This window comes from Taudactylus pleione, unplaced genomic scaffold, assembly GCF_031769625.1.
Source record: "Taudactylus pleione unplaced genomic scaffold, aTauple2 ptg000314l, whole genome shotgun sequence".
Taxonomy (NCBI): domain Eukaryota; kingdom Metazoa; phylum Chordata; class Amphibia; order Anura; family Myobatrachidae; genus Taudactylus; species Taudactylus pleione.
In genome coordinates, this window is record NW_028284715.1 from 17,436,075 (window position 1) to 17,461,510 (window position 25,436).

General features: G+C 43.3%; 1 protein-coding gene across 2 annotated transcripts; it reads right to left on the reverse strand.

The window, feature by feature from the left end:
- Window positions 1–2,965: 2,965 nt before the first annotated feature.
- PLEKHF2 (pleckstrin homology and FYVE domain containing 2) lies at window positions 2,966–22,109 on the reverse strand. 2 transcript variants are annotated; one of them, XM_088442718.1, is made up of 2 exons: window positions 21,936–22,109; window positions 2,966–9,086 (listed from the first exon to the last, which is right to left on the reverse strand). In XM_088442718.1, exon 2 carries the CDS (start codon window positions 9,070–9,072, stop codon window positions 8,326–8,328), a length of 747 nt encoding a protein of 248 aa, XP_088298844.1. In that variant the 5' UTR covers window positions 9,073–9,086; window positions 21,936–22,109; the 3' UTR covers window positions 2,966–8,325. The 2 variants fall into 2 exon arrangements, with proteins under 2 accessions (XP_088298844.1, XP_088298843.1); XM_088442717.1 differs by lacking the exon at window positions 21,936–22,109 and adding an exon at window positions 21,645–21,929.
- Between the last annotated feature and the right edge of the window lie 3,327 nt (window positions 22,110–25,436).

Genomic DNA, 25,436 nt, shown 5'->3' on the forward strand with positions numbered 1-25,436 from the left:
TGCCTGTGCCTAACCCTCCCCCCCCTCAGTGCCTGTGCCTAACCCTCCCCCCCCTCAGTGCCTGTGCCTAACCCTCCCCCCCCTCAGTGCCTGTGCCTAACCCTCCCCCCCCTCAGTGCCTGTGCCTAACCCTCCCCCCCTCAGTGCCTGTGCCTAACCCTCCCCCCCTCAGTGCCTGTGCCTAACCCTCCCCCCCCTCAGTGCCTGTGCCTAACCCTCCCCCCCCTCAGTGCCTAACCCTCCCCCCCTCAGTGCCTGTGCCTAACCCTCCCCCCCTCAGTGCCTGTGCCTAACCCTCCCCCCCTCAGTGCCTGTGCCTAACCCTCCCCTCCTCAGTGCCTGTGCCTAACCCTCCCCCCCTCAGTGCCTGTGCCTAACCCTCCCCCCCTCAGTGCCTGTGCCTAACCCTCCCCCCCCTCAGTGCCTGTGCCTAACCCTCCCCCCCCTCAGTGCCTGTGCCTAACCCTCCCCCCCAGTGCCTGTGCCTAACCCTCCCCCCCTCAGTGCCTGTGCCTAACCCTCCCCCCCTCAGTGCCTGTGCCTAACCCTCCCCTCCTCAGTGCCTGTGCCTAACCCTCCCCCCCTCAGTGCCTGTGCCTAACCCTCCCCCCCTCAGTGCCTGTGCCTAACCCTCCCACCCTTAGTGCCTAATCCTAAATCCACACCCTAATCCCTCCCCCTTACTTACCTTCGGTATCCCGACGGTCGGGATGTCGGCGTCGGGATTGTGATGGGCGTCGGGATTCTGGCGCCAGTAATATCAGTGCCGGCATCGCGGCTGCCGGGATACGGACTATCCCTTTGCACACAACACACAAGAAGCCACGAGGGAAGAAAAGGATGAGTCTCCGTGTTATAATTTGGCTTTCTACTACTGCATCTAATGCAGGGTCTGTTATGTCCATTTTTATTTTATCTAGGTACAATACTCCTGTGACACATTCCTGCAACTCCCTTCAGTTATGAATTTATATTTAAAGCCAAAAAAAAACAAAAAAAACTTTCATATACACCTATTCATACTCAGACTTTAATATATGTGGCTTAGAAATGTAAAGTTCGGCCTTCTTTTGGGAATTATTTTGCTCACTGTAGCCCATTAGGGAACATTAGAACATCAAGATTTTCTACAGACAAATTAAACTCTTTGGAACTATTAAGGAAGCAGCTTGTTAACTCCAGTCACAAACTTCCTTTAAACACCATTAATAGACATCTCACTTATACAGCCATCATTGACATTCATATAGATTATACACAGCACTTTAATGTACTGTTACCAGCGCCCCAGTTAGTAACCTTATATACAATGAGAGAGAGAGTGTGACGGCTGAGATTAAAGATTACAGTGTAGTTGGGGGACAGTATAGGTTTGTTTTGGCAGATGTCATACGCCTTTGGGGCAGTAGATCACATGGTCTGTGTCAGAAGCCAAGTTACCTTTTGATGGGAATGTTTTGACATCTGTAGTGCTCTAAAACGCTCATGTGAGCAGTTACCCAGCTTATTCTACAACCCCCATGTGACACCAGGCTCAGGATATCATTGAGCTGGGAAGCAGCATACATGTTTATTCATAGCCCAGCAAGGAGATCCTGATGGCATGTTACTGGATAGTCTACAAGTATCCACTGCCTATACACCTGAAATACACATACTCTGCAAAAGGGAAGTTACAAATGTGTGATATAAGCTAGTGTTTCCATCACAGCTTCAGTATGCTTTTATCAGTGATCACGCCAGGCTCATAATCATGTGGGTCCCAGGGACCTATCATTTTAAAAAATGGGGTCCTACGCCATTTTTTTCAGGTCCTATTATATATAAATAGGCTTCAGAAACTAAAATTAAAGGCAGTTTACTGACAGGACATAACAGCTGGGGCTCCTCTGAAGGCAGTACCATACACACACAGTGATCTGCTCCCACCAACACATATACCAGCCTACCACATCCAGGCTGGTCATACAATGGGGGTAGCACTGACATAACCTCTCTTGAAGGTTTATCAGTGGCTGGTCCTAGCCTGCCTGTTACACCTCCAGGAATGTTGTGCCCCAGCTCTCGGTACCCACCTTGGTGAGCTAGAGCAGGCAAAGTTCTCAAAACGTCTCCTAAATCCTTGAATTCCTCCTCCCTGCGATCTACGTTAGGTCACTGCCCAGGGTCTGGCTACATGATGCCTCATTGTGGGTAAGAGGTAGGGTACAGCTCTCACACACCCAGCAAGGTGCTCAGTTTCACCCACTTTACTGCTAGTGCTATCAGTATGTAGCTCTTCTGTGCTATAAGTGCAACCTAGCGGCCAGGAACAGAACAGCACCAAAGAGCTAGTCTCCTCCTCCTACAGCGTACCACGCTGTCAGGGATTGCGTAGACCAGAGACGGTCACATTCTATTGACAGGAGCGCATCCTGCGGGGCCCACTCAGTTTGCAAAAATAAGTCCTGCACTAGAGCGCAAATCTGCAAACCCCGATTTATGCTTGGGACATTGATCATATTTAAAATGAATTTGGATCCAATAGGGCAGAAGCTATAGAAGCCCACATAAATCACATTTCACATTTGGAAATATGGCGTCATTACTACGGCTAACAATGGAGGGCAACGATTCAATTGTTACTTGAGAATTAAGCTGTTTAAATAATTCCCACGGATAACCGCGTAGCAGGGCTTTGGGACTGGGCACGCTGTAACTGCATTGCGCCCTGTACTTAGCACAGGAGAAGCTGCTTAATGCGGCCAATCCGGTGCAAAAGAGTGGCAGTCGTGGGAATTAATTGAATAGCTCTCTGGCGCTTAGTAACAATTGAATCATCCCTATAAAAGAATTTTAAAAAAAATGTACACGACTGTATTTTATACAGAATATGGCTCAAACGTTGTTAATCTTTAAAAAGCAGAAGTAGTTCACTACAAAAGGAGTACTTTCCACAGCAAAAATCCACACACTCAAATGCAACTTTAGTTATAAAAGTTTTATTTTATTTGTAATGTTTGCAATACAGCCATAGAAAATATTCTTTCAGGAAAGTACAAAGATGGACAAGGTAGCACTGGGGATGGGAACCCAGAAGTAGAAATAAAACTAGAACAGGAACATGACTTTGCATTTTGCAGCATTTAACATCTAAAACATTTTCATAGAAAACATACAAACTGATTAAAACCGAAGGTGCCAAATTACTCGGCACCAAGCACATTTCCAATGAGGCCTCTCTGATTGACATGAACTGCAGAATAAACTGCTCACAGCTTGGACATTATGAAGAAGTGCTAATTCTTTGTGCTATGCAATCATTGTTCATTTAACTTTTATCAGATTGTTATTACCTATTGTATGGTCTTTAGTAAGTGACTTTTATATAATGGACTAAAACAAACAATAGAATCTCTACAAAATGTGGATGCCTAATACTGAAATCTTCAAAATAATAAAAAACAAATAATCAGTGCAATATCAGAGGCTTGAATTAACAACTGACATAGGTTGACGTCTCTATAAAAAAGCCATTTTCTAAAACGGATATCTAGAACTCTTAACGTAATGTACCAATTTCAACGAGTCTGAAGACTGCCTATACATTTAGCGCAGCCTGCCAACATGCTTTTTTTTTTTTTTTTTGTTCGTTTTAATAACCAAACGAGCCTGCACATTTTTCGACCAAACGTCTAATACCAATTAACGAGGGACTTTGATACGTTAGCGGTTGTCTCATTATGCAGTCCGAAGAGAACGGCAATATCATTGTACAACCACATTTCCCCCCTCCCCCACCTGTCACCACAACCCACCGATTGGCGCTGATTTGTCAAATTAGTGCCAAACTGTAGCCAAACTGGTCGCACATCTTGGCTGATCTACTCAAGGCAAATGGCCAGATCTACCCATGTACAGGCAAGCTTCAGCCTTAGGGGTAATGACCATGAGCCTAATGTCTGACTCCCATCTAGTTTGTCACATAGCATAAAACATTAAAGGGCAAGCAAAGCTCAAATGACAAAGCAACAAGAGACTATAGGAGCAGCAATAATAAAAAGGTAAATCTCAGGTGTGGCGAAACCATAAATACAAACCGAAGTTCTAAAACCAGAAAAAAAAAAAAAAAAAAACATAAAGCAAACAAACCAACCCAAAAGACACATTATAAACCAACCAGACCATTGGATAGATATTCTTAAAGCAGGAACTTATGCTTATGTAGCAAGAAAAGTAACCGTATCATTTAAGATTTGTATGCTAGCATCTATTTATCCAAACATATACCTGAAATCCTACTTATGTATATAGAACAAAAATAAACCATCAAAAAAAGGGCCCACTGTTTGATGGGCAAGAAGCTCCAGGACAGCTGGTGTAACAGTGCTCCACACAGCACATATGTTCTTACATGTCACAAATCCTAATTTTTATTTTCCTTTTTTATTGATATAATGTGAACATCAGTCATGTCACAGAGCTTTAACTAGGTGGTATAAAAGGTTTAATCTCTGCTTGTTGTACACGAAGAGCAGTACAATACCTAACATAACAGTAAGAAAATAGGAAACTAACAACCCTGGGCTAGGCGCACCAAACAGTCAAATATACGCTAATCTATTGCTCTCTAATTTAACCTGGGGGAAGGAACAAGCAGCACAACTATTCTTCTTTAAACAATGCATTTGGAACTAGTTTCCATTCACTTTTCTCAAAGCATCATTGTAGCACCCAACACTGGCAATTAAAAATTTGCCGAACAAAAACATTTAAAAAAAGGATATCTACCATTGGAACTTATTGCATAGTAGTACCCTCATCTGCAAACGTAGGAGATCCAGTTATCTTCATATACAGTACTTGCCTGAAATCTGGAACTGTTACAGTCCATCAGACCACAGGAAGATACTAGGCATTGACAAGTTTGTATTTACATGTACAGGAGCTGTGTACTGAAGCAACTGACTAAAAGGTAATCCAGTCAGCTGCCATCTGAACAAGCTATTGTCCACAACTAGCACCTGTCCTTCCTGGGTCCACCATGATTCTGAAGAACTGAGCAGTACACAGGCTTCTGGCAATCAGTAGCAGTGGCCCATGATGGCCTGGATAACCATTTAAGAATAAAGCAACATCTGAGTGCATGTCCCTTTAATACCAAATCCCCCCCCCCCCCCATGTACAAATTTATAGGTAACATAGGTTAAACAATGGGAGCACTGTACAGTGTGCCCACTAACACCAGACTGGACAAGGAACATTGGCATTGCAGTAATAGTATCAGTGATGGGTCAAAATTACAACTTATGTCATTTTGCTAAGGGGCACATGAGGGAGTATAAATCGGTAGCTCTGTATACTATAGCTGGCAGACTTTGCTTTTATGACCACAAATAGATTTATTGCATTTGCTAACAATCCATTTTTCAAACAGCATTGAACCAACAGTCTGTTTGTTATCAGTCAGTTGGCTTATAATAAAGCTAGATCTACTGTAAACTACAAAACTCTACTTGGTTACAGGAAAGAGAACAAATGACTTTGCCGATGTCTGGAAAATGCTGAGTATGCCAAAAAGACTGGCAACTAAAGGGAACGGTAGCACGAACCCCAAAACCTAAAGAGAATAAAACTGTCTTTATCACACATGATATACAGAAGTTATAGCACGCTTATCATGAGAAAGACTTCTCCATCTGTGTACATCATCCTTTTTATTAATTACTTTGCCAAAACAGATACAGACTTACTACCAGAACGCAATTTTAGAAGAATATTTCAGCTACACAGTAATAGAACAGATTGTCTGGGTAAAAGGTGAATGCAAGTAAATGAATTCTACCTAAAGCTAGTTATTTGAACTGAAAATTAATCAGGGTAATTCATATCTCATGGAATAGGAAACACTGTTTCTACACTTCTATAACATTTCTGAAAGACAACTCCAAACCAAATGTTCAGCTTGGTATTATATTAAATATCAGAGCGCAAAGATGCATGTTTAAAAGTTCACAATATTCTAACAAAACTGGTGTTTGATATGAGAACTAAGCAATACTCCTGAGAGGATACCTGCAGTGTCATTAGGCTACAAGACTGAAAGCATTATGTAAAGGGAATGGTACCCATTAGCTCAATATCTAATTCGAAGCCAAATCCCACACGCCATATAAAAAAATGTATAACTTTATGAATGTTAGAACGAGTTCTTTTGTTAAACATTTTTTTTCTACATGCTCAAAAGAAAACCATTCAAAAAGAAACGAAAAGCTTAAAATGAATCACAGTGAAGTTAATTTAGAACCTTTCGGTCTACTCTGAACTAATGCGGTTTTATTCAGCTAGACTAAGTACTCCTCACATGTGTCATTCAAGAGCACTTGGGGAGGGGAAAATGTATAAAGCAGAACAACCTATTGGGGGTGGGGGGAATTTAATTGCCGGCAATGGGTGCAAATTGCAGCTGCTGCTGCGTTTAAACGCTGGTAACTGTAGCCCATCTCGCAACCTTCGCCTGTCCCGCCAAATGCCCGATTTGCACAAAAGTGCTTGCTACTCTATGGAGTAGCGAACACTTTTGTGCAAGATCCCACTGCTGTAATGCATGGGGGCTGCCGCTCAGATTCGGCCGGGGTGAACGGATTCACCCTTAATTGAATTCCCCCCATAACTTAATTATCGGAATAACTTAGGGGTATATCTACTGAAGTGCGGGTTTTGAGAAGTGGAGTTATTGTCCATAGCAACCAATAAGATGCTAGCTATTATCTTCTAGAAGGTGCTAGATATACAAGTAGAATCTGATTAGTTGCTATGGGCAACAAATACACTTCTAAAAACCTGGATACTTTAGTAAATATACCCCTTACAATAGGTTAGCAAGATTTTAGTAATTAAAAGGAAAGCAAAGCATGGGATAGGAAGCGGAGAAGAAGAAAACCCTATATGTCCAAAGATAACGTGTAGAATTGAAAACCTTGTCTGCAGTGTCTATTGTGTTTACACCTTTATAAATGTAGACATGAGACACACACACAGTAAAAGCTATGGTGTGTCCCAGCATACGGACATTTACAGCTTGCATAGTTTTCAAATTACTAGATCACCACACCGGTAGTGTAAAATCCACTATCTGCCATTTCTTCAATAGACTATCGAAAATAACATTTATAAAAATAACTTGTAGAAACTTATTGCAGTCTTATAATAAAAACATCACCCCATCTCCCGACAACTACACACAAGCAATAATTGTGTGCACGAGACAAGGTGTGTGCTTTGGATTATGTGGATGGATGAATGCATTGCATATCAGGACTTTCCTGTGTTCTTTGTGTCTTGTGTGTTACAATATGCACCTACTGGGGGAGTAAGGGCTTTCACCACACTGATTAGCATTTTGTAACACATACTTTTGGAAACGTGGAGGTAATAAAAATAAAACCAAAAACTCTGAAGGAAGGAGAACCACAACACACCCAAAAACGAAAAAAATAAAAAAATATTGCCACACAATATTACTTCATAGGTTAAATGACAAGTTGTGCGCGTCTGGCTGTGCACAGTTACCCTTCCATAGAGATTCTAGTGGCAATGGGTGCCCGCTGTAGCAGTCCTAAGACCATTTAACGTAAAGAGAAAAAGAACCACCCACCCACCAGCACAGCAGTACTGAGCCTCCTTTAGAAATAACCAGGAAAAAGACTACAAAATACCATGTAGCAAACTTCTTGAACCCTAAAAGAATGTGCTTAAACAGTTGAGAAAACATCTCACATAAGTGAACTACTCGCAAGCCAACTGCAGGACTAATTTTGCAGACAGTTTCAGACATTATAAAATATAAAGTTTAGTTGCATTATTGATGATGACAAATTTTCAGTTCTACAATGAATACTTTAATCTTATAGTGTCTGACCAAGTGCTATTAATGTAAAAGTTATTTTATTTTTTTCAAACTTAGCAACAAGGCACAACCCACAGAGGTTCATAAGATGCATCCCCTCCGCCTGCTCCAGGATTTCTATAAAACATCATTTGCAATTTCAGAAAAAAAAAGAAAAAAGCATGTTCATAAAGATTTCCATAATCTCTAAAAACCTACTAGCACGCTGCTCAGAGCAAGCGGAAACAGATTATAAAAAGGCTTATAAAAGTTCATCCCTGAAAGAACCAAAAATGATTGGAATATCAAGGCACATGTAGTAATGTATTCTCAGGCAAAGGTGTATCATTAATTTGAGGTTACACACCACCGGTAACCACTTTAAATGATCTAAAATAAAGCAGCTCAATTTATTTTCATTTCCTGCTCCCCAGAATTAATCGCCCTTCGTACAGGTCTCAGTCGCTGCTGTCATCGTCGTCGTCATCATCAGACAAATGATTTGTCGATTTGGGAGAACTGCAAAGAGAGTCTGATCTGCCAGGCTGACAGGAGGACAAGTCTCCGCTGGACAGCTGCTCGTAGCAGAAGTCACAGACCCGCACGGCCTTAGACGACTGGTTGGGCAAAAGGAACTTCTTCTCAGAACAAAGTCCACAAATGACAAAGCCGCACTTGCGGCAGTGATGCCGTCGGTTAACAGGCGTAAACTTCACTTTCTTGCAGCGCATGCAAGTGTGAGCTTCAGAATCCGGGATCCAGACCGCGGCATGTTCGCTGTTAGGCGTCTTTCCGCTTTTTGAGATTAAATCAAATACACACTTATTGATGTGGTTCATCCATTCCGATTTCTCCGTCGCGGTCGCCGCATAAACCGCAAAGGATTTTGTAGGGGTTTTGATGAGCCAACCGTTCCGCAGATCGCCTTCATCGGGTATCGAGTCAATTGTAACATTTTCCAGGGGGATTATGTGCTGCTTGTTGTACTTCTTCTTTTGAATAACTATATTGCCATAAACCAGAATGTCATTGAACAGGAAAAACTGTCTTGCTTTTGGTTTCTTTCTGCAAAGCTTTGTTAACACGCCTTCCCCAATCAGAACCCGGCCTTCAATAGCCAAAGGTTGACCAGCGGTCCCAAAGCAGCCTTCCACTACATTTATTCGTCTTGCATTAGCCTCGCTATTTGCTAGGCGATCCACCATCTTCTTCAGCAGATCTAAAAATGTTGAAAAAAAAAAAAAAAAAAAAAAAAAAAGTCATACTGAGACAACAAAAAATAAATAAATAAATAAATATACAAGTACACCTCTGAGATCACTGTGAGCAATAGACATTACCACAGTCTTGGGGTTACCTTCACAGGTTTGAGACTGAAATCTGAATATGTGTAATTGTATAGAGATTTATGTTTATTCCCAGGGGTTATTTACTAAGCAATACTGATATGCTTAAGTTGGAAATTTAAAAAGACAATGCTTTTAAATCGCAAAATACCCAGTGTTATGATATTAAAAGAATTGCCCTTTTGCAATCCGATGGTTAGTAAATAAACCCCTAGTATGCAAGAGAGGGGAGGACAGAGACCCTTCCATCTCAACAACAGAACGTTCTTAATTATAAAAAGAGTCAAAGACAACAAGGAGATCATGTAGATAATTGATGGGCCTAAGGAGAGCCCCAGGGCCACATGCAGACCTTCAAGTGTTTACCTGCAGTCCCCAGATACTTCCTATTTTATTGTCCAATTTGCTATAGCTTGTGACACTTATTTAAAATGCCCACTAATATTCTACTTCAGCTAGGGACATCTTTATTTTGTTAAATATATTGATTTAACCTATTACTGAAATTAAGGGTAATGTATGGCCCTTTTGAAGGACAGAGGGCGGCCCATGCGGCCCCTATATTGTACTGTGTCAGGGTGCCCATTGCTGATGAAGACTTTTTATGGTCCACACTATTTGCCTTCATCAATTGGTGAATGCAAAGGGTCCATTGTGTTAGGGACATCAACAGCTGATTCAACAAATCCTAAAACTGATCTCCAGCAGTCCTGCACCTTAGGGCAAGTAAATACCATATGGCAGAAACATCCAAGGACTTGGCCACATCTAGGACAGGAGGCCGAATGGATAAGGCTCTTCTGACACAATGGGGCTTAATTCAATTGACCGCGAATTAAATAGCGCCGGGAGGGAGCTCCCGAAGCTAATCAATTCAGCGGGCTGTGAAGGATTTCCGACAAAAGTACAGGCGCGATGCTGTTTTCTGCCCTTAGCACCGGGAAAACAGGATCGCGTCGGGAAGTTTAGTCAGAAAATGCCCTAACCTAACTGCGCACAGAATTGAATAGCTCCGGGAGCTAGCACTCCCAGAAGGCAGCCTAGTGGCTGAAACACATTAGAGCACCCTAAACTCCTCACAGACATCCACACACTCCATCCCCATCCTGCCAACAGAGCAGGAAGCAGAACACAGCACCCACAGTCACAGCTCCATGAGATCTGACAACCAGGAAGAGGCTACAGCCCAGCTACACAGCACACTACAGAAACGCAGACCACGGCCAAAACACAGGTGGCAATAACACCCGAGAACCGCAAGTGAGCTCAAACCTCTGGAAGGAGAAATGCTCCACGGTGTGTCCCAAACAGACCACCGGTGGCAGCATCTCCTACCCCAGCAGGCATATCTCCTATACAAGATCAATGCCCCACGTTGCACCTTAACAAGACTACCAGTGGAAGCATCACCTGGACAGCAAAGGCACCCCAGACAAGAGTTACAGAGGGCCTATCCAGCAGAAGGGATCAACACCTCACGGTACGTCCCAACAAGACCACCGGCGGCAGAGTCTCCCAGTCTCTTCTGATCACTTCATCTGAGGACCCAGACCCACTACAACAACTAGGTAAGGACCCATCTACAGTAAGAGGACTACACACAGACGCAGGTTGCCACGCTCTGGTACACCCATCTTATTGACTAATCTATTATTAACAGCAATTATAGATTAACTGCAGAGAAGTTTTCACACCAACTGTTTTGGGAACATTGACTTCATTATGGGATGTTTAATCTGTTATGCTTGTGAACATCTGCACTGTGCAACCACCTTGTATAAAACACCAAGTAAAGCACTTTACCCAACATTGGCCCATGGCATTGTTTTTTACATGCAACACTCAAGTAGATTTCATAACAGCAGCAAGGGAACCATCCTATCTACACACTACATCTCACACAAACTTGTTTTTTCCTTTTTTTGTTTTGATAGACAGCCAATAATACCCCTTTCAGACATACAACCCGGGAAATTTCCTGCTCAGACCCGGGAATTTCTCCTATGCAAATTCCCGGGTATTTGGTCGAGACCCCCCTTTCACACTACAGTGTCTACCCGGGAAATTCAGCTCAAAGCAGCAGCGCTGAGCATCCTATAGGACGCTCTGTGCTGTCAGCTACATGTCAAAGCTGCTTGGTGCTGCCCGGGAGTAGTAAATTCCCGGGTAGCACCATTCAGACAGAAGCAGGGTAAAAAAAACCTTGGCCGATTGCAGGGGCGGCTATCCGGGAACGTGTTCCCGGGTAGGTACCTTTCACACAGGCATGAGACCTAGGAATTTTGGCCGAGGCAGGCCAAAATCCCGGGAATCTCAGTATGTCTGAAAGGGGTATTAGTGATAAGTTAATATAATGTTAAAATCCAAGATATTAGAAAAAAATATTGTCTTCAAGTTATACTATTACTCCAACAGAAAGTGACACAGTTGAGGGCCATATTCAATTTGAGGCGAAAAGTCCGAGGTCGGACTTTTCACCGTCGCCATTTTTTGCAGGGATAAAGTATTGGGTGCGTGCCCGCGTATTCCCGTATTCAGTTAGGCTCTGGCGAAAATGGGACCCGGCGGAAAGGTAAGTACAGAAATGTCCTGTCAGTTTTTGGGGAAGTCATGCTGTCACCCACCAAAAGATGTCCGGACATTGGGGATCACTATGGGTACCCCCGATTTGGCCTGCTGAAGGTAGTTGGGGTTCTTAAATAGCCACGACAGGTGCATAAATGCAGCTTTTGAAGAAGTGGTGAAGAATACCACTTAGGGGTTTTTTTGGAAAAAAATAACTATTCCCATCAAATTTGGGTACATAAAAATGGGTGCAAGCATATTTTTAAGTCCCTAAAGACATTTTTAAAAATTCTTCAAAAATCCACCTGCTGCAACCACCCACATTCTAGAAAACACCTGCCGCATATTTGGCAGTATGCCCCCGAGTCAATTTAGCTAGTTTTAAAGTTTGTCCCAACATTTTTTTTATTCTGCACCCCTAAACCCCAATTCTGCATTTTATTTTGCCACCTATTCAGTGGAGAAAACTTATCCTCGTTTTTTTACAAAGACTTTTCGCACCTGCGAAAAGTCTTTGAAATTGAATATGCGGATAAGTAAAACAGGTGAAAATGACGTCATCGGCAATAAATTATCGCCGATAATTGACTATTCACCCCATATTGAATATGGCCCCAAGTCATTCCAATTACCTGACATCCACTATAATGTACAATAATGGAAACATGCTGCTTAAAGGGGAAACACACACCAAAGCTATGTACACACTGTGCAATAATCGGGCCGAACAGCCGTCCGACCATTGCACACAGCACCCAGCTGCGCAGATATACCACTTTGCTGCTTTATTACAGTACAAGGAGACAAGAACTCTACAGTCACATTGCATAAGCAGCCATTAAGGTTCTGGATCTATAGAAGTGTCCCATGAGCAGCAGCTGAGTAAACACAACAATAAGGAACTTTAAAGAAAAAGCATGCCAGTATATTATTTATTAACAGTGTATTAATATAGAACCAGCATATTCCGTTGCGCAGTATATTTCAGGTCCGATTTCAATGTACAGGCAATTTAACCGGCTTGTTAATTAAAGTTTATGCACCAGACGACAAAAGATGGATTTACATATAAATCACCTTTATCCTTCTGTTAAAAAAAAAACCTGGAACTAAAGTCCTCTAAGTATTTATTAGGCGGTGGGGGATCCCCTGCTGCTAAAGTGTTTAATCCCAAGAACATTTAGTAGGAGCTACTGTATAGGGATTAATGTGTTCTGTATTTCATGAACTCATAGACCACTGTGCAATCCCAAAGGAATGGGTATGAATTACCGGTGGCCGGCGATTCCAGTACAGACGCCGGAAGCCCGAAGACTAAACATCCCAACTGAGGCTGGTAAGTATGCTAACCCTCTCCTGTCCCCCTCCTAACCCTCCATTAGTGGTGCCTAACCTCCCCCTCTGTGGTGTCTAACCCTCCCGGGGTGGTGCCTAACCCTAACCTACCCCCCCCCCCCCCACCTCTCCCCATAGCCTAACCGTAATCTCCCCCAGGGGTACCTAAACCTAATCCCCCCCCTCCCCCCCATCCCTGGGGAAACTAGTATACTTACTCGAGTGTGGATGTTCAGGGTTCCGGCGATTCGGGGTGCAGATGCCGAAATCCTGATCTCTTTCGTGATATCGGCGTCGGCATTATGCCGACCTGCCGGCATTTGTATATCGGCGGCCAGCATCGCATCCGCCAGCAATATACCTGCATCATCCCAACAACGTCCACAAAAAACAAACAAAAAAAGGAAATTTGCATAATATGAAAGGCTGCAGTAATCTTAAAAAGACTATAACTGTGCATATTACATAACATGCATATACAGTCAGGTGCATAAATATTGGGACATTGACAGAATTTTCATATTTTGGCCTCTATTCACCACCACAATGGCTTTGAAATGAAACAAACAAGATGTGCTTTAACAGCAGACTTTCAGATTTAATTTGAGGGTAATTACATCCAAATCAGGTGAACGGTATAGGAATTACAATGGTTTCTATATGTGCCTCCCACTTTTTAAGGGGCCAAAAGTAATGGGACTATCAACTCAAAAGCTATTTCATGGACAGGTGTGGGCTATTCCCTCGTTATTTCATTATCAATTAAGCAGGTAAAAGGTCTGGAGTTGATTCTAGGTGTGACATTTGCATTTGGAATCAGTTGCTGTCGACTCAATATGAGATCCAAAGTGCTGTCACTATCAGTGAAGCAAACCATCATTAGGCTGAAAAATCAAAACAAACCCATCAGAGAGATCGCAAAAACATTAGGTGTGGCCAAATCAACTGTTTGGAACATTCTTAAAAAGAAAGAACGCACCGGAGAGCTCAGCAACACCAAAAAAACACGGAAGACCATGGAAAACAACTGTGGTGGATGACAGAAGAATTATTTCCCTGGTGAAGAAAAACCCCTTCACAACAGTTGGCCAAATCAAGAACACTCTCCAGGAGGTAGGTGTATATGTGTCAAAGTCAACAATCAAGAGAAGACTTCACAAGAGTGAATATAGAGGGTTCACCACAAGATGTAAACCATTGGTGAGCCTCAAAAACAGGAAGACCATATTAGAGTTTGCCAAACAACATCTAAAAAAGCCATTACAGTTCTGGATCAATATCCTATGGACAGATGAGACAAAGATCAACTTGTACCAGAGTGATGGGAAGAGAAGACTATGGAGAAGGAAAGGAACTGCTCATGATCCAAAACATATCACCTTATCAGTGAAGCATGGTGGTGGTAGTGTCATGGCTGCCAATGGAACTGGTTCCCTTGTATTTATTGATGATGTGACTGCTGACAAAAGCAGCAGAATGAATTCTGAAGTGTTTCGGGCAATATTATATGCTCATATTCAGTCAAATGCTTCAGGACTCATTGGACGGCGCTTCACAGTACAGATGGACAATAACCTGAAGCATACTGCAAAAGCAACCAAAGAGTTGTTTAAGGCTAAAAAGTGGAATGTTATGCAATGGGCCAAGTTAATCCCCTGACCTGAATCCGATTGAGCATGCATTTCTCTTGATGAAGACAAAACTGAAGGGAAAATGCCCCAAGAACAAGCAGGAACTGAAGACATTTGCAGTAGAGGCATGGCAGAGCATCACCAGGGATGAAACCCAGCGTCTGGTGATGTCTATGCGTTCCAGACTGCAGGCTGTAATTGCCTGCAAAGGATTTGCAACAAAGTATTAAAAAGTGAAAGTTAGATTTAGGATTGTTTAGTTTGTCCCATTACTTTTGGCCCCTTATCCCAATATTTATGCACCTGACTGTATATCATAATCTGCACTAACAGCATACGATAAGCTAGTGATACTGTAGGTCATTTCAATGTATTAGTGGGCTTTTTCCACGGTCGGACTGCAGACCGTGTGAAAATCCTGCAGTATAACAAATTCTATGCAGCTTTTCTTTTATATGTATTTTTTATAGGTAAAGTAGCTAATCCTACACTGTATGTTGTGGCTGTTTCCCACCATCATTCTATGCAAGGTGCATTATCAAGTCTTTGCTGTGACTACACCAGCGCACCCCTTCTCTCCACGTTCCCCCTCTCTAAGTGCAGACAGGTACAACAGAAATACATGTCTCAGTCTACCATTACTGAGCAATATAAAAAAGCTAATTTTTCATATATATTAGACATACATCTAACTCCACATGAACCTCATAAAGCACTAACTTATTAGTACTTTATATAGAGTTGCAGCTAGCTCTCCAGCCTCCCTCGCTTCCTTTGCTCTACCCCCAGTTACTGCAATCAGCACTTTCTCTACTAACCTCCATACCAGCTCTGCAATCTGCTCCTCGTTACATAATATCCCTCCTACGCCACCGTTCATTTATCACTATCCCCTAAAGATATACATGCAGACAAGGGAAGGGACCATCTGAAGGCAGCCAAGCTGGAAAGAGTGAGACACTTTTTAGAAATCTGCCTTTTTTTCTCACTATAAAAATACGGTGTACACTATAATGTATAAGATCTTTCCAAATGACATAAAAAGAGGCACAAAGTGTATGAAAAGCAGCAGCTTTAGGTAAGTGACCCGCCTACCTGCAATGTAAAATTGGACTATCACATGCAGCAACAATGAAGCACTTTATATAATAGCCAATCGCTACACAATGACATCTACAAACGGTGTAAAAAAGCTGAGTGATAAAACTCTTGGGATAAACAAACAGAACAACATCATCTCTACAGCCAGGCAGTCCAAGGGTCACAGATTAAACACACAAACCACAATAACAAAAAGCAACAATAAGTGAAGATGCTGGGTGTAGTGTCGCCCTTGCCATCTCCCCACACACAGGATATGTTATATATAGATATATATATATGATTATACACACAGATATATTATATAGATATATATATTTTATTACACACACACACCTCTGGGTGTAGTGAGTCCTGGTTGCCGGGACATCACTGACCTTTGAACTAGTTAATAAATCTATCAACCTGCTGAGGTTCAAGCAAGGCATCTATGATACTATGTTATACATTGCCCCTAAGGTGCAAAACAAGTATATCCAGTTTAGTCACTTCTACTTGCAAAATATATTGCCAACATCCTCTGATCTGAGCAAAACGTGCTCCAAGAAATAACAAGAACATCACCACAAAAAGGCGGTTGAGGGACAGGAAATTGCATCTTACATACAGTAGAGGGGAGAGGTTAAAAGGGAAAAAAGAAAACCCACATAGAGTAAGTAGTACATCACTCTTTAATAAACACGTTATGTCAAGAAAATCAGAACCTAGTCGCCTAGTTGCAAATTAAATCAACCCCATAGTGTTTGTTTGTTTTTGTAAAACTAAACAGATTTGCAGACTAGAACGTTCACGTGTTCAGAATTTTGGAGGCATTTCTCCACCCACTTTTTCAATTCCTAAATCCTGGGACTCTAATCCACTGGTGTAAAATACGTGCTTTTATTATCGAATATTTAATATCAAATATTTTTTATATCTTGGCAAAAGTATGTATATGGATATAAGAATGGAACATTCTGGTCCCAATTTCTAGATTTACGCTGACTTTTGTGCCTGCATCCAGGAGAGTTTGCAAGAGTGGTGTCTCAGGATACCTGCTATTTTTACTGCAGGTGATTACAATGGGGTCAATAGTATAAATCCAATAATCCCCCTCCCCCCACCATGGACAGCAATCGCTCGTTTATCACGTCAAACGCAATTGTATTTAACATGCAGTAACACTCACGTTTAAAGTGTGCAACGGTACATACAGATGTTATAGCCTTTGATCTCTAATTGACTTCACTATCACAAAGTATTACACACTAGCTGTTGATCGCAGCTTCACCCACATTGAAATAACTTCCGTCAACTTTTTTTATTTTATTTGGGGAGTTATATAGTTGTATTGCTTTGTATAGGGGAGCTGTCACGGGAGTGGCCCATGTGACCAGCATCGCTATAGAGGCTGATGACAGCAGCGCCTTCACCCACCACTCACACCAATGTCACTGTGTGCCCTGTGCAGAGACTGCTGTGTAACCCATCCTATTCATCCACCACTCACACCAATGTCACTGCGTACCCTGTGCAGACTGCTATGTAACCTATCCTATTCATCCACCACTCACACCAATGTCACTGTGTGCCCTGTGCAGAGACTGCTGTGTAACCTATCCTATTCATCCACCACTCACACCAATGTCACTGTGTGCCCTGTGCAGAGACTGCTGTGTAACCTATCCTATTCATCCACCACTCACACCAATGTCACTGTGTACATACTGCTATGTAACCTATCCTATTCATCCACCACTCACACCAATGTCACTGTGTACCCTGTGCACATACTGCTATGTAGCCTATCCTATTCATCCACCACTCACACCAATGTCACTGCGTACCCTGTGCAGAATGCTATGTAGCCTATTCTATTCAAGTGACTGCAAGCCCAAAGTTCCTCCCCGCCACCCCTTACCGGCCGTGCACATGGTGCCACAGATATCTCTTGTATTGATGACGTTTTTGTTATTGCTCAACTTTACTCTACAGATCGAGATGAAACCATGTGCAGTTTATTTCTAGGAGTTTCCACTACAACGTGATGAAGTTTTCATGAAAATCAGTTCAGTAGGTTTTACACTAACTTGGAACAAACAATGTTCTTATAAAATTAGTATAGATAAAGACAAAATTAATCATGTATAGATTTTCACTGCACTAAAGAATTATGTATATTGGTACAGCACACACGCTATTATATTTCTAATTGAATTGGTCTAAAAAGGTCAGTTCAATTAGATACCAAACTGTCACTTTGGAGTGATATACGGGTGCACCCATACAGTATACTCAATTTGTATATTTTAGCATGCTCGCTATGGGTGGCAAACTAAAATACTTGACTTGTGGGCGAAATCAAGGGGATGCATGCCGGCATTCCAACATTGGCACAACAGACAACAGCACATAACACTCATTGGGGTATATTTACTAAAGTTAGGGTTTATATAAGTGACGTTGTTGCCCATAGCATCCAATCAGATTCTACTTATCATTTATCTAGTAGTGCTCATTCTAGGTCCGACACCGGACCATAGAAAGGACACCTAGCTCCACCAAATTTGGCAGGATGGTGTAGTTTAACCAGGAATAGGTTTTTGCCTAGGCTTGAACTTTGTAAGCGCCACACACTTTGACACAATCCCTAAAAATGGGGACAGTCTTAAATTACACAGGTTCCAGGGCTGGCTCAAGTGGAAATTGACAGTTTGCCAAAAACCTCTGTGAAAGCTACAAAAGTATCCTTTTAGCCTCACAGTCTGAGCAAGTGTCCATCTTTATGACTCATGCAACTTCATATTAAATCCAGAGTTAAGACCACATCCACTAGGCGACTAGGGAAAGACAGTACGATTACAACATCGTAATCCTACCGTTGTTCCCGATCCCCTGCAGTACTTACACTGAATGAATAAACGTTCAGAGGGGGCACCCGCCCTCATCCCCGAACATGGCCAATCTGACATTATCGGCAGATTGACCAGCATGTTCGGCCGATGATTGGTTTCGGAAACAACTAGCGGGAGTGCGCATCGCTGGTCGTTTCCAACATTATAGTGTGCGATCTGTGCATGATTAAAGAGCGATTGCACGATTATGATGTCGTAATCATGCAATCTCTCATTAATATTGCCTAGTGGATGTGCGCCGTAAGTCATTTTTAAAGAGACCATATATATTAGTCAGCCCTCCGTGTTTGCATGCAAGGGCGTAACTAGAACTTTGGGGACCACATAGGAGAATCTTAAAAGAGCCTCCTCTCCCTCAGAGGTAAAAAAAAAACAAAATCACACACCCACACACACAGAGGCCATTCATGTTATTACTACAGTAATGCTCTTCACAGATTATGGTCCGTATTCAATTACAAACAAAAAGCCGCAATCTGCAAAAAGTTTTTGACGATGTGCGGTATTCACCTGTTTTCACAGTATCGCCCTATTCAATCCCAGGATGTTTTTTCGCCTAGGCAAAAACAGGCGAAAAAGTTTCTCTGGAAAAGGCAGGCGAAAAGAAGTGCAAAAACCACATTTTGGAGCACAAATGGGGGGACTTGGTCCAGAACATTTTGGACTCCCCCCTCCCCTGATGGCAAAAAAATATGAAAAAATTATCTTAATTCACCCCAAAAGAGGCAATTCAATTTGGGGGGGGGGGGGGGGGAATTAAAAAAAGTTTTGAAAAATGGGTTAAAGTACTGGGCTAGGTAATTTGGGGGGCTCTATGGATGGGACATGTGTTTTTAGGATTGCAGGAGGCTGCAACAGGTGTATATTTATATTTTTTTTTATTCTGCACTTTACAAACCCCAAAATACACTAGTATCCATTTACATGTACCCCCAATTAAACTACAGCAATTATTTTTCATAAAAGACATTGCTTAATATAAGTTTTCCACACTTATGCAAATAAGCATATATCAGCCCTTTGACTCAATATAAGATCCCTAATTACTTTTATTATGGCTATTAATACACTTCTATAATGATTCCCCGGGTGAGTTAGGCTTTATTGGGGGTACAGACCGATTTCCCTCAAAAAAACTGACCATTTTGCCGATTCCGCTATTCACAGCATTCGCCAATATGTGTTTTCGCCTGTTTTACAATTGAATAGGGCAAAAAGCAGGTGCACGCATTGAGTAAGCAGGTGAAAACTGTATGAAAACACATGAATGAGGCGAAAACATTGTGCTTTTCGAGGCTATTTGAATCCGCCCCTAAGCCGCATAGTAGTGCCCCATATAACACATTATTCCACACAAATTTAGTGCCATTGCACATTATGCCACACCCTTACACCCCCCCCCCCAGCGTATCACCTCCCCGTGTACCTCCAGCAGCCTATTGCCTCCCCATGTGTGCCATTAGCAGCCAGCAGGTGTGGATTTGGGGCGCCGGCTGCCAGCTAATTGCAGCTGGCGCATCTGCAGGCATGGATAGATAGCGCAGGCGCAATTTGAATCTGGTGCTGGTCGCAAGCCAATCAGAGCTCGTGGACGGGCAGCCAATCAGGAGCTGCCACTGATTGGCTGCTGGTCTGCGAGCACTGATTGCCTCGTGACCAGCGGCACTGTCTATGCCTGCCTGCCGGATCAGTACCTCGTGACCAGCGGCACTGTCTATGCCTGCCTGCCGGTGCGCCTGCTGTAATCAGCTGGTGGGCTGGCACCAAATCAACACTGCTGCCACCTGGGTCCCCCTCGGCAGCCCTGACTGGACCGGCCCACCTTGTGTGCGTGACTGGGTGCAGGGGGAGCGGCGAGCCACAGAGACAGCTCGGGCACCATAGCAGCTGCACCCCTTGCACCCACGGCAGTCGCGCCTCTGTTTGCATGCATGGTAGCATTCAGTGGGGGTCCTTTTCAGGATCAATAGGATGGGGTTATAGGCAAGGACAATGTAAACAAATATAGAATAAAGGCTACAGGTGTACTTCAGGGTCCAGTCTTCAACCCAGGCAACACCAGGTATCCCAGCTAGTTATATATATTACAGTTGCTGTATCCTGTCTCTCTCCAGGACAGCACTAGTGATCCAGTACCCATAATACAGAGCTATTATGTATAGTACACAAATGCTGTATCTGGTGTTTCTCCAGGACAGCACTAGTGATCCAGTACCCATAATACAGGGTTATTATATTTAGTACACAAATGCTGTATCTGGTGTCTCTCCAGGACAGAACTAATGATCCAGGACCCATAATACAGGGTTATTATATATAGTACACAAATGCTGTATCTGGTGTCTCTCTAGGACAGAACTAATGATCCAGGACCCATAATACAGTGTTATTCTGGATATTACAGTTGCTGTATCCTGTCTCTCTCCAGGACAGAACTAATGATCCAGGGCCCATAATACAGGGTTATTATATATAGTACACAAATGCTGTATCTGGTGTCTCTCCAGGACAGCACTAATGATCTAATACAAATATATAGTACAGTTGCGGTGTCCTTGTGTCCCTCAGGACATCATTCGGACTACAGTACATGGTTATCATCATAGATAGGACACAGTGGCTGTTCCCCAGGTAGCACATTATTATTAATGACTACGTTATACAGAGTGACCAAGGAAAGTTCTGGGAGACTGCTGGCAGTGGCAGTAATGATAGTGGTAGTAGTGTTAGACCACCCCACACCCAAAGGACCCCAGACCCCGTCATACTATTACAGCCCCAGTCCGGGGCACAACATGGCCACTGGCTCCCCATGGGGAGAAAAGTTTCCGCACCGTCTCCAAATGGCCGCAAAGTTGCGCCCGGACCACACGGAGAGCTCGGTCCCGCCATCCGCACAACTTACCGAGGGATCGGCTCGGCCGCCTGGAGGGTATTCCCGGGATGGGGCGCCTGTCTCCGCCGCCTCCCCTGCACCGATCACCCGCCGGGGGCAGGAAGTGGCGGAGGGAGCGCCGCTGTCACGGTAAATAGAGCAGCAACAGCAGCCGGAGGGACTCCAGAGAGCGGGCAACTCCCCTCATCACATGCGCCCAGGCCCCACCCTCCGAGCCCGGGACACACACACCGCGTCCTGCTGTCAGACGGGCGCCGCCTAGGGGACAGCGGTGTTGTATTCCCCGGGGGTCTCACTCACCAGAGGGCCGCTGACAGCCGGGGAATCATGGGGGAAACACTCTCAGACAGACACGGACTGAGGCTGTAGGGCGGGGCTGTGGGAGGTAATGCGGTGACGTATAGAGCCTGGCAGCAGCGCCATATTGGGGTTGTCACACATTGGTGACTGGGACTTGGGTTACATGCCGCACCTCCCAACATTCCTGCATGGGAAATCAGGACAATAAACCCCGCCTCCTAATTGGTTCAAACCGTGCCTGGGTCCGCCCACTTTGTGCTGAAACCGCCCATTTTCTAATAGACTCCGCCCCTTTTGATACCACTAGTTTGGACTGCTGTGATTCTCCGACCTCATTTGGGGAAGTAGTAATAGTATATAATATACACTACTACTTCGCCAACGGTATATATTATGTAGGATGTTCTTAAGTAGGGGTAATTTTATTATTCCCTCAAGTTTGATGTAACCATCTCTGCTCTACCATGGATATCCTTAAAACCTGGACTGTTGCGGTGTCTTGAGGACGGAGTTTGGGAAACTCCATGCCATACATTGGGTCTGGATTTCTTCATGAGACTTAAGAATTTCGGTAGCACATTGGCAGGTGTGTACACCCAATATGTCTGTGAAAAACGTCGTTCACAGACATAGCAGGTCGACCCTGAAGCAAAGCCAATACCGATATATCTTGCAGTTATATCGGCATGTCTGGCTGTGCGTACGGGGCAGGCGACCCTCCAACCGCCCATACACTGACATCACAACTACGGGGGGGGGGGGGGAATTTAAAAGATCACTCAGTTGTGATGGTTGGCGAGACATGTAAAGCGGCCGATTGGTAAATGTGTATACCTTACCTGGTTGGCCACTTCGTCTTATAAGGGTGTACCCTGCAAGAGGGATGGACACGAATCTCTGATCTTTTAAAAAACTAACTTTTCACACCGGATGCATTGCGATTTTTTGAATAATTCTGGAGCCATGGGGTATATTTACTAAAGTGCGGGGTTATACAAGTGGAGAGGTTGCACATAGCAACCAATCAGATTTTACTTATCTTTTATCTAGCACATTCTAGAAGATAATAGCTAGAATCTGATTGGTCGCTATGGGCAACATCTCCACTTCTTTGAACCCACACTTTAGTAAATATACTCCATGATGTATTAATAGAATTGATCCATAAATCATGATGCTGCAGCACTAAAATACCTGTTCCCTGCTCCACTGCACATGTGTAAATCTTGCGTTTGCTCTGTTCAGCTTGTCCACATATCTGTGGTTTAGTGGACAGTGGGTACAACGGCATTTTGGAGGCCACTAATTAAGTTTTTTTTAATGTCCCTGTACTGGTTGGGAATTTATTTTCTAGTGAAGTGGAATCTTGGTGGTACTTGGTAGCGGGCACACAGGACCTCAATTAACTGTCTAAAACCCACTGAATTATTGGCGGATATTGGACGCACATCTAATACCAGAATATGGCGTCAGTGATCCGCTATGCAACTGGGTGACTGCTGTCATACTTGCTCCCCCTTGCAAAAGGGGAGCAACAGTCAATTGTTTTTTAAAGTACTAATAGTAGTCTTCCTAGTCCCCTTCTGGGATGAAAATCCACTCCCAGCAGCAGCAGGTATAGCGGATTCTTCTGGGGCAAGGACTGGTGTGAATGAGTAAAATATTTTTTGTAAATGGCTCCCCTCCTCTCCTCCCTCATAAATTTGCTTCAAAGTCAAATAATTCAATTACATTTACTACTAATCAAATCTTCCTTTCCCTGCCTTTTACTGCATACATACTCCAACTCCTTCAGACCTCTTGAATAATAAAAACATTTGTTTCCTGATGTGCCATGTTGGAAGTTCAACTGCCACTGCTTCTGCAATCTTTGACATGTGGTTGCTGAATACCAGAAATGTTTATGGCCAGAGACAGCATCTCCTGCATACCCCTTTAATTAAAAAAAAATATTCTGAACCACTAAGTAGATTTTGTGGGTAAAATATGGGACATATTGTTCACCCATGCTCTCCCCTCCTCCCTCATAAATTTGCTTCGGAATCAAAAAATGAAATGACATTTCCTACCATTCAACCCTTCCTGTCCCTGCCTTAAACTACATACATACTCCAACTCCCTCAGGCCTCTTGAGTAATGAAAACATATGTTTCCTTATGTGCCATGTTGGAAGTTGAACTGCCACGTGTTTGTGCCGCCCACTGCTGCCGCTTAGCTTAGTTAGCCAGCTAGCTTGGTACAAATTTTGGGCCTAAACCAGATGAAAACAATATTGTGAGCTGTGAGGTGGTCAAAATTGACTGGAAACAAGTGGAAATTAATGTTATTGAGGTGAATACTGTAGGAACAGAAAAAAAAATTATGTGATTTTAGCTATTTTTATAAAAAAAAATTGTAAAAAATAAAGATCCAAAACCAAAACACAGAAGGGGTGGTTTTGGCACAACCAAATCCAGATCCAAAACACGAGGACATACAGATCCAAAACCAAAACACGGGGGTCAGCGTACAATATATATATATCTCCATCCCAATTTCAGCCCCGGAACACCAGTAACTTGAATAGAAACACACCTGGCTCCGGTGCCCTGCTCGGGGGTATACACCCCCCAAATGCACTCCAACCAAACAAGAGACGGCACTCAGAGGCATATCTGCAGTCCGGCACTCAATAAACAAAATCAATAGTACTCCGGTGTCGACCTTTCTTCTGGATCCCTTCAGACACAGCCATAATAGGGATGGACATCGGAAGCTGATGTTTAGCTACTATTTATGCTCCCCATCCGATGAAAATACTTTTTCCATCGTATTGTGGGTTTTCGATGGTTGCTAGCCATCGGATTTAGCTTCCGATGCCCATACGATGGCTGACATGGTTGCAGGGGCGTATCTATAATGGGTGCATGGTGTGCGGGGCACACGGGCCCCTGGGTCCAGGGGGGCCCCACACCGCACACCCTGCACCCATAGTATTACTTACCTCTCTGGAGTCCCACGTCGGTGTGGGGGTCCGGCGCTGTAAAAATGACTGGAAAATGGCCGCTGTGGCCGGAGGCCGACCACAAGTGAATAAAATGGCTGTCAAGGCATTGAGGGGATTAACCCTCATGCAGTTGCACCATTTTTAAAAGGACAGTGTAAAAGCACACTGTACATGGTTTATAATAAACTGTATTAAAGTATATATGTATTGCTGTAATGCACTGCAGCTGATCTGCAATGCATTAGTGCATGAAGCAACGTATATTTAATAGGCTATGCATTATATGGTTTAAATGTATATTTTGTAGAGAAAATGCACTTATAAGGAATGTATAAGTTGTTTTGTTTTAGAAGGCTGTAACATTTAAGTCAAAAGGCCTGAGACTATCTCCTGTGTGTGTGCATTTCTGGGGGAAAAGTTTGTTGTTTCATGATTGTTGCAGAAACAAGATGCTAATTGTCATTCCCTAGCAGGAGGTCTGATGAATAGGGTGACTGGAAGTTCTCTGTGTAAAG